The following is a 14,005-nucleotide window of genomic DNA, read 5'->3' as shown; positions in this document are numbered from 1 at the left end:
ATTATACATTTATGTTCAGTTTAATGTTGTCATCCTATTTGTTTAACTCTTATGAAAATTAACCATAGTTTTACTACTGTAAATATTGTAGTAACTAAGACTGCATGTTTTCTGGTGGAAACCATTGTGTTGACACAATTAATGTCCTGGTTACTTTCGTAACCTCCATTCCCTGATGGAGGGAACAAGGCGTTGTGTCGATGTAGTGACAATAATGGTCGCCCTTGGGAGCCCCAAACACCTCTGATCTTTGAGAAAAGGTCCATGGGAATTGGCGAGTGGAATTTGCATGCCACTCCCCCGGACATATGGGTATAAAAGGAGCTGACTCAAAACCACTCATTCAGGTTTTTTACTGAAGAGCAGCGACAGGGTCCCGGCCATTTCAGCAGGTAGTTCAGTGTTGTGGCAGGAGGGACACAACATCTTGTTCCCTCCATCAGGGAACGGAGGTTACGAAAGTAACCAGGACATTAATTGTGTCAACACAATGGCTTCCACCAGAAAACATGCCACCAGGACGTTCCATAACTGTCTACCTATCACTCGACGTTGTGTCTATGTAGTTACACTGGGGTCCCTATACAAAATGCCACAACTAGCTGAACTGTGTTATTTGGACTGGCGGTGCGAGACGGGCAAACCATTGCGTGCCTCGTAGCCAGCACACCTGGCCATCACGTAACCTCCCCCAACGCTCCTACGAGTGCTGTACGATCCCCCGCACCTTGGGGACAAGTCGACTGCAAAATTTAGGGGACAGGCCGCACATGCCATGGCCTCTTCTCTTCTTGTTTTTCTCCCCAAAAAAGAATGAAAATCATTCAGATGGGTGCCATAAATGTCCGTGTCGGGGGGGGTGTCCATTCCTAAGGGGAGGACACCACAGAGACCACAGCCAGCCTGAAGGGGAGGCAGTTGTGTGGAAATACGTCTCATGGTCTTACTGAGTCGCAGTGTAGCATGTGGAGAAGTCCCCATGGTAGGTCCTACCCAGAGGGGATGGAACTCTACAAATACACCGACCGGTAGCAGAGGGGGTCTCTGCCCAAGGAAGATGCGGGTTAACCAACGTGGAAACCATCTGGCAGACGATACATCACGGGGGTTACATAGAAGCAACCAGTGCATGAGGAGCACCTAACCCAGTACAGGGCCTGTATCAAACTTCTCCATGAATCCACCTGCCACAGGGCTAAGGAGGAAGGATGTCAAGGGCTCACGGTCTCGTGAACACTGCTGGGGGGTAAAAAGTTTTCATTCTGTGAACTCATTACTAAAATCATGGCTCCATGCAATGCAGACCTTTAGTCATTGTTTTGTTTGCATGTTTAATTAGTTTTTATGTACAATTGTTATGTTTTATTTGTTTGGAGAGGCTTTTGGACACTATGCTAAATTATTTTTTTAATGCTAAAACTTTAAGTTTCAGTTGACATGATTAAGAACAAAAAAAAAATTCGGAGCCACCTTATTTACACCTAGAGATAAATTATCTCCAATTAGAAAAATAAGGAAAGTTACATTTTGGATACCTTTTTTTGTGAATTTTCAGCAGTTTCTTAGGCTTGGATTGTATCATAATCTATAGAAATAATTATTTATTTATTTTTTGCCATGATACCAAACACTTGATCCTCCTTTTTTATTTTGTTTTTTGTCGGGTTATACGCCTTTAATTTTGGATATGCCACTGAAAAAGATCCTTAAAAACAGAGCTTAAAGGGTTAAACAACAGTACAACCCACTGAAAAGTCTATCCTTCACATACTCATTGTCATTCCTGCAAAAAATTACAGATGGCCTCAAAGTGAATAAAGGTCCTAAGGTTTTACTACAAATAAATAGCTTACAGTGACCATACACCCTCTGTTTCAGACCTGAAAATATTGGCTTTCAAAATTAGCTAAAAATGTTCTGAATTTTGCTTTGTCTTCATTACAATGTGCTCTCTACAATTAGGATGATTTGATACTGCACATCAGTTTTCACTTTCAAGTGTGCACCCTTTCAAAGTACTTTTTGTTTACATATTCTCTCTCTTTCTCTCTCACTCTCTAAGCCCGGACTGTATGTGTGTGCATGAAAAATATTGCCACACGTGTTCTGCTGCTCTCATCCAGAAACATCAATAATGTAAATACACTTTTAATAGTACAGTATGTTCCCTAACTCTGAAAATGATTAAATAGAACAAAACAATATGGAACAATATAATGCCTTATTAACATTTTCCAAACAAAGCCTTCCACAGTATAAAGATACAAATTTACAAAGATAGCACCAATTCAAGTAACATTAAATGTTTCACAAAGTCTAAGTGGGAGGTTTATTAGGCTAATTGATAGAACTATTTTCCCCTTTGGTTGTATAGTCATTGCAATGAGTATGAGTCATTGCAATATCCACAATATTGATTTGCCGGTAGACTGTGGCTATCCGCCTTGTCACAGCAGTCGTGAAGCTGCGTTCATGATTCGCGTCAGAACATCAATGCCTGCATTGAAAAGCGTTTGCAGACAAAAACATCTCATTCTGATTTTGGTGATAGTTAAGATTTGGTGTGCCTCTGTGGTAATTAAAATGTGCCTTACATAGGCTGAAAAATACTTGATTTCAATCACAAGTCACATCTGGGCTTCAGTTTTGGTACATCAGTTTTTTTCCCTCAGTCTTTCCATCTCATGAACAATTAAATACTATACTATAATTACGTTCAATACACAGCCAGTCAATTATATATAATTTAACATATCCTACCTCTTTTGCATTACATACATGTTATATGCATGGTATAAAACAGATTTGTATTGTACACACATATATGTATATATTAGGGCTGTCAATCGATTACAATTTTTAATCAAATTAATTACACGATGTCCCGATTAATTAATCGCGATTAATCGCATTTAATCACATTTCAATCAAATCAAATCAAATCACTTTATTGTCACACTACCATGTACACAAGTGCAACAGTAGGTGAAATTCTTGTAAATTTACAAATATTTTGCTGAGAAAGCCCCTCATATAACAATAATTCAATATATAATGATGAAATTATTATACATAGTTATCTTTAAATATTACAAAATTATATATATATATATATATATATATATATATATATATATATATATATATATTCAGAAAATTAAAATGCACTACATTCCTGTAGCAGAAGAGTTAATCATTGATAAGACAATATAAAAAGCGGCTTTAGAATACAAATTATTGTTTACTACCATATTATTGATCATAAGTCAATCATTGACACACAGTTCACAGCAATCCATTTCACAAGTGAATTTGACAGTCAGTTCGAGATACATTATGAGGGCTTGTTTAAGGACCCGTCAATTTACACCTGCGTCAGACATGCTTGTGTAGCCTCTCGGGTGCGTTGCATCATAAACATAAATGTTTTAGGTCACTGTGTCAAGTTAAATATAGTTTAATATTTAGAACACATCTTGAGATCTCTTAGTTCGGATTTGTACTACATCAAGTGTTTTGACACAAGTACGTAACGAATGTCTGTTTAGTGATGTCTGGTTGTTTTCTTCACTGTATAAACTGTGCGTTGCCATACAGCTGAAATTTCACTTACTACCCTCTGGAGTAAACAGGTGGTACTACAAGCTTGCATCTTTTTTATTAAATTTTGTTTTATTATTATTATCTCTCTCTTTCTCTTGTTGTTTCATTGTTTGTGCACTGGAATCTTCTGTCACCAAGAAAAAACCCTTGTATGTGTAAGCATACTTGGCAATAAAGCTTATTCAGATTTTATTTTTATCATGACAGGGAAGCACTGTCAGAGATTCTTTTGAGATAACATCCTCCGCAGCTCTATCATAGGAGAAGGCATAACAGTCAACTAGCGTTTTTACGGCAGTAACACCCATAGAATGTCCATGGGACTGCCGTGCTATGCTGTTTGCTCTAGTAGGGCACTGTGGCATGTTGTTCAGTGTTACGCATTTGTCATTATTTTGTAGTTTTATTTTTTTAAGCGAACACCTGGGCACCGTAGGAGGACTGAAACCAAAAATCAGTAATGTGGCACAGTGATTAACAAAAAAAAAAAACAAACAATAAAATGGCACTCATTGTCAAAAAGGATGCCAACCCCTGCCATATCAGCAAACCTACCCATATCCCAGCAGGAGTGTCACTTCCATCTAATGTTTTATCTCCGGTTAAGAGAAAATGCAGTATTAATGGCTCATTTAATTACTTCCATGATGTTGTCTTTTGATGCAGCCACTAGGGAAAACAAAATTCCTCCTTGGTTGTGCCATCTCGTGTCCGAAGTATTACCACATACTTATGAGTCTTTATCCATTATGTCTGCTGCCAAGGGTAGAAATGTGCTCCCTATGCTATCTCTTTGTTCCGATTACTAGTCATCAGGAGATGGGTGACTGGCCTTTAGACAAAGAATGAAATACATTTACAGTACCAATAGGACACCATTATTTAAAATTGATGACTGTGTAAACTGTTTGGTATGCCCCATTGATGATGCACATCTCTTCTTGTTAATGCAGCAAAGCAACAGCGGGAAACTTTTATTTTTCAAACGTTCCTCGCTAATGATACAAGTAAACTTTGAGACAGATGACCCTAATGTTGCCTTCGCTCACACTTAATTGAGTGCACAGTCTAAGCTGCATTCAGTATTTAGCTGCCTTGAGCCATGTATATTGTGAGCGTATGCTATTTTTATCTCAGACATTAGTTAAAGCTTTTGAGGAGGCAGAAAAGTAGTGAACTGTTCCATGCCTACACATATGTTAGATATATGGAGATTAGCTTTGCTCTGATAAGTGGTGCTCATTATTGATTTACATTCATTTAAACACGCCCTTCCCTTCCCTCTCGCTTCCATTTTGGCCTCAAACTGGGGTATATTAAAAGGTGTTGAATGATGGAATAATTTCACTCCAGTCTTCGTATTCAATTAGTAGGTCCCCAATGTGTTTTTAAGATTTCATGAATTACATCTTAATTACTTGAAAACCGTCTGCCACACTTTACAGGATGTTCCCAATCTATCTCTATCGTTAATAATTGATCATGATGATAAAAGTTGTGGGGTGTTATTCCTGAATAAATTATTCTGAGTCAGGTCTTTTTAGTGATTGAAAACCACTTATGTATCAGCTGGGGCAGTTACTGAATAAATCTGACTCACTAACTGAACCATAAGTCATTGCTTTTGTCACATCCGACTCATAAATCGTCTGCTGACTGGTTGTAAATAAAGATATTCATTAGTTGTGTTATCAGTGGTATTCTATTTAAATGATCTATATAAAATATCAATGTAAAAAAAATAAAATACTGAATGTATGATTGAAGTGTTGTGAAATTTGTTTATTATTTTCATTTTATGTAGCCTATAGCTAGGACCAATTATTGGATTGCATATATGTTGCCTCAGTGTTGCATCATCAAGCCAGTGTCAACCCACCTTTCACAAGAATTGTATTAACTCTCAGAGACTCAGCATAGCAGAATTTGTTAAAATCAATTAAATAACCTGTAATATTCATTATATATGGGTAAAAACTACACATAACAATAAGTTGTGGTGGGAAAAAATAGCATATTAACTCATGCAAAAGGTTCACAGCTAGTTCACAGAATTGCTCACACTTTTGTAACAAATGTAACAATTTTCAACAATTATCTGACCTGTGATTTTTTTTTTTTTTTTATTCCTAACACGTTTACTAAAAACTGATTACATTCCACCAAAATATCACCTTTCATCAATTTGTTATTCATAGTTCCCTTTTTATCCCATGCCCATCCTGCACTGCCAGTAGTTACGCCATTGCATAGAAATGGGTATTTTTTTTATTATTTTGGTAATACCAGAAAATATATCCTCATAGTCCTCTTTAGGACTATATTCAAAATTCTTAACAGTTCATGCATTTACCCTTACTTCTTGTAACATTTTTTTTCATATAGTTTTGTTTGGTTAAACTGTGTTGTGAATTCTGAAATTCCATTTACTTTCTTAGAAAGCAGTGGTAAAAAATGTGCAACCCCTAAATGCTCTGCTATGAAATTTTGCAGCCTTTTCCCAAACTTCACCCCAAATCAAAATATGGATTAGAATCCGGTGGCCTCCAAACACACTTCTAAGGAAGAGTTTTTATTCCATAAATATCAATATTTGGGACTCATTTCTGACTTATGTCATGTCAAACATACAGGATTCCTCTGGCATAACTGGTAGAGCATGGCACTAACAACATCAAGATCATGGATTTGATTCCCAGAGAATATACAAACGTATACATTGAATGCACTGTTGCTTTGGATAAAAGTGTCTGCCAAATGCGTAAATGTCTGTTCTGTTGAAATCTGAAATGTTCTCATCATTTGGCAACAAATTACTATGTGCACTAAACGTAAAATTAATTGCATGCGATTTTGCAAATATTTCTTCCTCTAAAGTCCTAAAATAATATGTAATGGACTAGTCAAAGAAATGGAAATCAATAAAAGGAAATTCGGAACCAGAGTCATTCAAATTCTTTACTATTCCCAACTATAGTTCTATGTGCTGCACTTTGACTTTGAACAGAAATGCTAACACAGACACATACAAACACCTGCAAACCAGTGCTCTCTTGGGAAAATGTTAGAACTGACCCAAAATGTTGTCTGTCTGTGTTCTGTCTGTGTCTTTCCACAGGGCCCTTACTCTGGGAAGGGCGCCTGTCATGTTTTCTTCTTCATGCTTCTGTTCTCCTGCTGCTTAGCAACGGGGAGCGGATGTGTCCTGTGAGTTGCCGCTGTGAGGGCAAGATTGTTTACTGTGAGTCCAGCGCCTTTCAAGACGTCCCAGAGAACATCTCCCTGGGGTGTCAGGGTCTATCCATGCGGTACAACAGCCTTCTGGTGTTGCTACCCTATCAATTTTCTCACCTCAACCAGCTGGTGTGGCTCTACCTGGACCACAATTCCATGAGCGTAGTGGACAGACTGGCTTTCCAGGGACTTCGTCGGTTAAAGGAATTAATCTTGAGCTCTAACAAGATCATGCAGTTGCAGAACAGCACCTTTGAGACTGTTCCAAACTTGCGAAACCTTGACCTGTCCTACAATCAGTTGCAGGACTTGAGGCCGGGGCATTTTCACGGACTTCGCAAGCTTCAGAACCTTCACCTCAGATCCAACAATATCAAAAGCATTCCTGTACGTACCTTTATGGAATGTCGGAGCCTCGAGTTTCTCGATTTGGGTTATAATCGCCTACGGACCATAACTCGTACAACCTTTCTGGGACTGCTCAGGCTGACGGAATTGCACCTGGAACATAATCAGTTTTCGAGGATTAACTTTTTTCTTTTTCCACGGCTCTTAAATCTCCAGGCTCTTTATCTGCAATGGAATCGCATACGGACAATCATCCAGGGATCACCTTGGACATGGCACACCTTGCAGAAATTGGATCTATCAGGCAATGAGATTCAAGTTTTGGATCCTGCCATTTTTAAGTGTTTGCCCAACTTGCACACTCTCAATCTGGAATCTAACAAGATCAGCAACGTGTCCCAGGAAGTTGTTTCATCATGGATCTCCATTAGCACAATCAACCTGGCAGGAAATGTATGGGACTGCAGCTCAAATATCTGCCCTCTGGTGTCTTGGCTGAGAAACTTTAGGGGTACAAGAGATGCCAGTATTATATGCAGCACTCCAAAATCCCTTCAAGGAGAAAAGGTCTTGGACACCATGAAGAACAACTCTGTATGTGAGGAGATATTCACTGTGGAACCAACCACAGATCTAACTTTTCTTTTGACTACTACCACAACAACTCTCTATATGACAAAGCCACCTAAAACCACCACTACAACAACTACATCCACAACAGCTAGACAAATTTCCCAAGTTACCCAAGTACAAAGACTCACCCCAAAGGTTTTATATCCCGTTCAGTTCGACAAAGAATTCCACCCAACCATTCCAATGCCCAGCAGCTTGCCTTTCACTCCAGAGCCAGAGTTCGAGCACATGACCTTCCACAAGATCATCGCCGGCAGCGTTGCACTATTCCTCTCAGTGTTGTTGATCCTGTTGGTGATTTACGTGTCCTGGCGTCACTACCCCAACAGTATCAGGCAGCTCCAGCAGCACTCCATCCGACGCAAGCGCAGGAAAAAGACTCAAGAGCCGGAGCACAACATCAACTCCCAACTGCAAGAGTATTATCTGAGCTACAACCATGCCAATGCAGAGACCATGGACTCTTTGGTTAACGGGGCGTGCACCTGCACCATCTCTGGTTCCAGAGAGTGCGAGGTATGACCTACCGCTAACAAAACGCATTCTCTGCACCGGGGAGTCAGAGGTAAACTAATGTTTCTAAGAGCATGACTGCCCATACAACTACGTTTCTTCCTTCTTATTCCCTAATCAATCCTATGAGCAACATCTTAGAAATGCTCACAAATAAATGGCATGAATAAAGGAATAGTTCACCCAAAAATAAATACATTTTCATGATTTACAACCTGTATGCTGATATTTTCTCCTTGTAACACAAAAGGAGAAATTTTAAGAATCTTTCACAACCATGTCTTTCAAGCAAAAAGGGACAAAAAGTACAATAAAGCCACATGTAATTAAATTGTGAGCCATATTTATAGTCTTCTGCAGTCAAATGATAGCTTTGTGTTGCGATTAAACAAATTTAAGTCGTTATCCAATAAAAGTGGTGTCCTAAGCAGCTCTCAAATCTCATTTTATATTCTGGTATAAACAGATGTGCCACATTCAGTTATGACACATGTGACAGTTGGCAGAAAGATAGGTTCTTATTACTTTAGTTAAGTTTTTTTCTGCATTATTACAATGGTTTTCCAAAAAATAACATTGTTTAAATATTTAAAAACTATGGGAAATGTTGTGGTTGCTATGGTTTGACAGCAAAGACCATAGTAACACCATGGTTTACCATGTTCCTACCCTAAAAACATGGTGACAGGAATTTTACTATAGTAAAACCATGGTGAAATTTCGTAAGGGATATTTTATTTTGGTAGGAGCCTTGGTAAAAGCTATGGTACTTTGTTCATTGAGTAAAACTGTAGTAGCCATGTTTTTATTTTTGTTTTTTTCAAAGCATGATGGTACGGTTATCAGTGACAATTAAAAAAAATAATAATTATATTATGACTTCAGAAGGCTCGGGACATAGGTGTTGTGTGGTCTGTGTTTTTCTGGCCTTTTTGGAGCTTGACTGAAATGGTTAATATGAACATGTGTTGAATGGGAAAGATCAGTGTAAAGATTATTCAAAATGTCCCCTTTTGTGTGCCACATAAGAGGTTTGAAATGACATGAGGGTGTGAAAAAGAAGACAAAACGTTCATTTTTGGATGAATGTTTCCTTTTAATGGTATTCACTTACTGGAGCTATGGCACGGTGGGTAGTGCGTGTTCACACAATAAGTGCCCACATGGGCTGAGGTTTAAATATACCCTGTGTCTATTTTCTATTGTCCAATATTATAAAAAAGCAGAAAGCAAACACATACAAATATATAAAGATGGATCCACTGCTAGTTTAAAGAATCAACATTTTAATTAAATCTTGTAAATAAGTTTACCCTGTGACCATCACAGCAGTTAGTTCAAAGTTGCAACACTATTAAGTGCTTTATAATTGGCTTTATATTTTAACCTCATGGACTTCCTCAATTAAACCTAATTCATAGCTAACAACAACCCAAGCAAAGTATTGTCATCCTTAGATGCCTTACAGAAATAAATCCTTCTTGACATAAAAAAAAACAAAACAATCACCATGGCATTATTGTAAGTCATTATGATCAGCCAAATGTTCATCATGGAATGCAAAGGAACTGACAGCCTTGAGTAATTACAGTATGTAGTTACATTATGGCATGTTGCATTCTTTTTTCTATACTGTATGCATTACGCTGCATGACTAAATGTTTTGCCCTTTACAAGTACCAGCTGTTGAAAATCAATGTTCATATTCATGTATTCCATCACCTTAGATTAATGCCCAGACTTTAACTCTGCCCGGGGCTGCTACAACATTTATTTGTGTATATCTTTAGCACTCTGTGATGTAATAGGTCATCACATATTCAGTTTTGATGCTTAATGAGTAAGAGCACTTATTTGTGTTTTATTTTTGTATTTATTTTTGCTTGTGCCTATGGCAAATGGCATTCTAGCAAGTATGGTCTCTTTCTCTGTCATTTTCGATGATGCAAAATAATTAAAGTTCCTTTGTAAAATCTTACAAACCAAACCAGAAAATATACGACATTTGTGATGAAGAGATAAATGCCTTAATTATAGCTAATTTGATTTTCTGTCCCAACCCAGATAAGTCGCTGTCTTGCCATGCATCACAGAATGAACTTTACTCACCCTCATGTTGTTCCTAACCCATATGACTCTTTCTCCATGGAATCATAAGAGGAAATGTTTGGTAGATTATTAGCCTCAGTCACCTTTCACTTTTATTGCATCTTTTGATCACAGAATGGAAGTAATTGGTATGGTATAATTTGCAACTAGAAAAAACGTCTTGGTTACTGTTGTAACCTCTCTACCCTGATGGAGGTATCGAGATGTTGTGTCCATGTAGTGACAATAGGGGTCGCTCTTGGGAGCTCCAAACCCCTTTTTTGGAATTTGCATGCCACTCCCCCGGACATACGGGTATAAAAGGATCTGGCTGCAACCAAGAATTCAGGTTTTGTGCTGAAGAGCCGAGACAGGGTCCCGCACATTCCAACGGGTAGTACAGCATTGTGCCAAGAGGGACACAACATCTTGTTCCCTGATGGAGGTGCATCAGTCTGCACGTAGCCTCCCCCAATGCCCCAAAAGATGTCATGTAGTTCCCCACATCCCTGAGGGGGGAAGAGATGTAACTAGCATGGGAGCAGCCCGTGCCAGCTGCAGCATTTTCTCAGTTTTTTCTCTCCACAGAGAATTTGATTCGGCTGGAGCCATCTAATGCTATTATACATACCAGGGAAGGTGTTCTTTTCATTTCCTCTTCTTTCAGGGGGAAAAGACCCCTCGGGAGACCACATCCTGCCTGGCTCACATGGGCTCACCAGCCGCACATGGAAGAGGCGCAGTGGAAGTTCCTGCCTTGAAGAGGAGGAGCAGTACAATCACAGCGACCGGGAGCAGAGAGAGCTCTGCTCAAAGGAGACGCGGGTCTGCTGCGTACTGTAAAAAATACATCACAGGGGGCACAGAGGGACAGAGGCATAGCCTAGGAGGAATCAGCCTCCTGGCACCTTTCAGGAACCTGATAATCAGGTCATGCTTCCCCAAGGAATTACCGTCACTGCGTTGTGGTGTGCTGCTATAGCAGCCACATACATATTCAAAGTGGAGGGGGACAGCCGCCCTTCCAGCCTCTCCTGCAGGAAGGAAAGCACTGACTGACTGTGCATGTCTGGGAGCCTTCACCTCGGGAAGAACACCAATTTGCAAACAAACGCCAATTCAGGGCAAATAGCTGCCAGTAACACTGGCCACTGCCAGTGGTAGTCGACTTAAATATTCTATGTCCCGTCGACGGGCCAGACATTGAGATTCCAGTGGTCTGGACGCGGGTGCCAGATGGTGCCCTGTCCCAGAGAGAGGAGGTCCTTCCTCAGGGGAACTTGCCAGGGAGGTGCTGTTTCGAGGAGCTTGAGGTCTCGGTGGGCCAATATGGGGCCATGAGGGTGACTTGTTCCTCGTCCTCCCTGACCTTGCACAGAGTCTGTGGAAGTAGGCTCACTGGGGGGAACACGTATTTGAGCAGCCCCCGGGGCCAGCTGTGTGCCAGCGTGTCTGTCCCTAGGGGACTACCATCAGGGAATACAAGAGAGGGCAGTGGAAGGATTCCCTGGAAGCAAATAGGTCTAACTGTGCATGCCAAATTGACTCCAGATCAGCTGGACCCCCTGGGGGTGGAGTCTCCACTGTCTGCTGAGCATCGCATGCAGTGACAGCGTGTCCACTGTGGTGTTGAGGCTGCCGGCGATGTGAGTGGCCCGCAGCGACCTCAGGCAACATGCGATGCCTTGCCGATTTATATATGCTACTGTCGCTGGGTTGTCCATCAGGACCAACATGTGCTTTCCCCGGATCAATGGCAATATCCTCCGCAGGGCGAGCAGTAGAGCCAGCAACTCAAGGAATTTGATGTTCCAACACAGCTGTTGTCCTATCCAGGAGCTAGTGGGTGCGTACCCATTGCTCACGGCATCCCAGGCTAACTTGGAGTCGACTGTCGTGACCACGGTGTGCCTGGACACTTTCTTTATGGGGACTTCTACCCGCAGAAATGCAAGGTCTGTCCAAGGGCTGAACAAGTTGTGGAAGACCGGCGTGATGGCCACGTGATGCCCATCTCGGGACTTGAGTCTGAAGCCAGTGCTGAAGCGGTCTCATATGCATCAACCCGAGTGTCATGACCACCACCGAGGATGCCACAGGAGCCTCTGAAAGTTTTTCAGTGGAACCGCTGTCCTCCATTTGAATGACTTCAGGGAGTTCAGTACAGACTGTGAGGCACGCAGTCATTGAGACAGTGTTTAACTTCATGCAGAGAAAAGAGATGCTCTGAATCGGGGAGAGCTTGCTCTTTTCCCAGTTGACCTGAAGCACTAGACAGCTGAGGTGCGTGAGCAACAGGTCCCTGTGTGCACACAGCAACTCTCAAGAGTGTGCTAGAAACAGCCAGTCATCGAGGTAGTTGAGTATGTGGATGCCCACTTCCCTTAATGGGGCAAGAGCTGCCTCTGCAACCTTTGTGAAGACACGGAGGAACAGGGACAGGTTGTAGGGGAGAACCTTTTACTGATACACCCGGCTGTCGAAAGCAAACCATAGGAAAGGTCTGTGTAGAGGTAAACCTAATACCGCGATGGGTTGTAAAGTGTTAGCCATGCGTCCAAACTCCAGGTGAACGGCACCTCGAACCCAGGAACCAATCATCTATCCGCGAGGGCAAGCATGGCGGTCAGCTCTGTGCTGGCCTCAGACTGGGCAGGCAGACCCGAAAGTGGCAGCCCAGTCGAGTCCTCGGTGTCAGACATTGCCAAAGTGCTCTCTGATGCAGCTACGAGGGCTCTTCCTACTCGCAAGCTCAAAAAGAGATGTTAAGCTGGCCGTGAGGCGAGCTGGTCTCATCTCGGAACTCGATGGGGGCAAACGAGCGTGCTGGGGAATGGGAGGTCCGCAGAGATTCACTCAGCAAGACCGCGTCCATTGGAGTCCCTAAATCGCATCCAGCACTAGCTGGGGGTTGTTCGGCTGGAGCGTCTTTCCCCCGGAAGAAGGAAAGCCGTAACCACAACATTGCCATGGTCATGTTCTCGCAATGAAAACATGAACCATCTACAAACGCTGCCTCGAGGTAATTGCTGCCCAGACACGTGAGGCAGTGCCCTTGACTGTTGGAGGAGGAGAGATAACGCCGCATCCAGGAGCTACACAAAAACGGAAAGCCATCTTTTAAAAGATACATCTATAAAAAGACGTTCACATCAATGTGTTTTGCTCTATTAGAGAAAATATACTCTTTTGCAGGAATATAAACTATTTTAGCGCTGTCGAAGCTCCCAGGGGCATACTTTGCCATGATCGTGCAGAAGGAGAGAAAGTCATATATACAACAGCATACCCTGCTTCTTTTAGCGGTGAATGGACTGGCAATGGAATTCAGCTTGCTGACACACAACTGCTCGGCTCTGAAGGAAAAATCTGAATGAGTGGTTGCAGCCAGCTCCTTTCATACCCATATGTCTGGGGGAGTGGCATGCAAATTCCACTTGCCAATTCTCATTGGCCTTTTTTCAAAGATCAGAGGTGTTTGGTGCTCCCAAGAGCGACCCCTAGTGTCACTACATCGACACAACCGTGGACAATCAAGGAGTGTTACAGATCTTAACCACATTGAGCTTTTCTGGGATTAGTTAGA

The 14,005-nt window shown here is 41.5% G+C and overlaps 1 protein-coding gene across 1 annotated transcript in view; it reads left to right on the top strand.

The window, feature by feature from the left end:
- Positions 1-6,801: 6,801 nt before the first annotated feature.
- LOC127621315 (leucine-rich repeat transmembrane neuronal protein 4-like) overlaps positions 6,802-14,005 on the top strand; it is a 33,892-nt gene continuing 26,688 nt past the window's right edge. The window contains exons 1-2 of the mRNA XM_052094871.1: positions 6,802-7,923; positions 7,972-8,383. Of these exons, the coding sequence (XP_051950831.1) occupies positions 6,802-7,923; positions 7,972-8,340 (1,491 nt within the window). The 3' untranslated portion in view covers positions 8,341-8,383. The remainder of the gene's footprint in view (positions 7,924-7,971; positions 8,384-14,005) is intronic.

Source organism: Xyrauchen texanus, chromosome 27 (assembly GCF_025860055.1).
Source record: "Xyrauchen texanus isolate HMW12.3.18 chromosome 27, RBS_HiC_50CHRs, whole genome shotgun sequence".
Taxonomy (NCBI): Eukaryota; Metazoa; Chordata; class Actinopteri; order Cypriniformes; family Catostomidae; genus Xyrauchen; species Xyrauchen texanus.
This window is presented reverse-complemented; position numbering and strand designations above follow the sequence as displayed.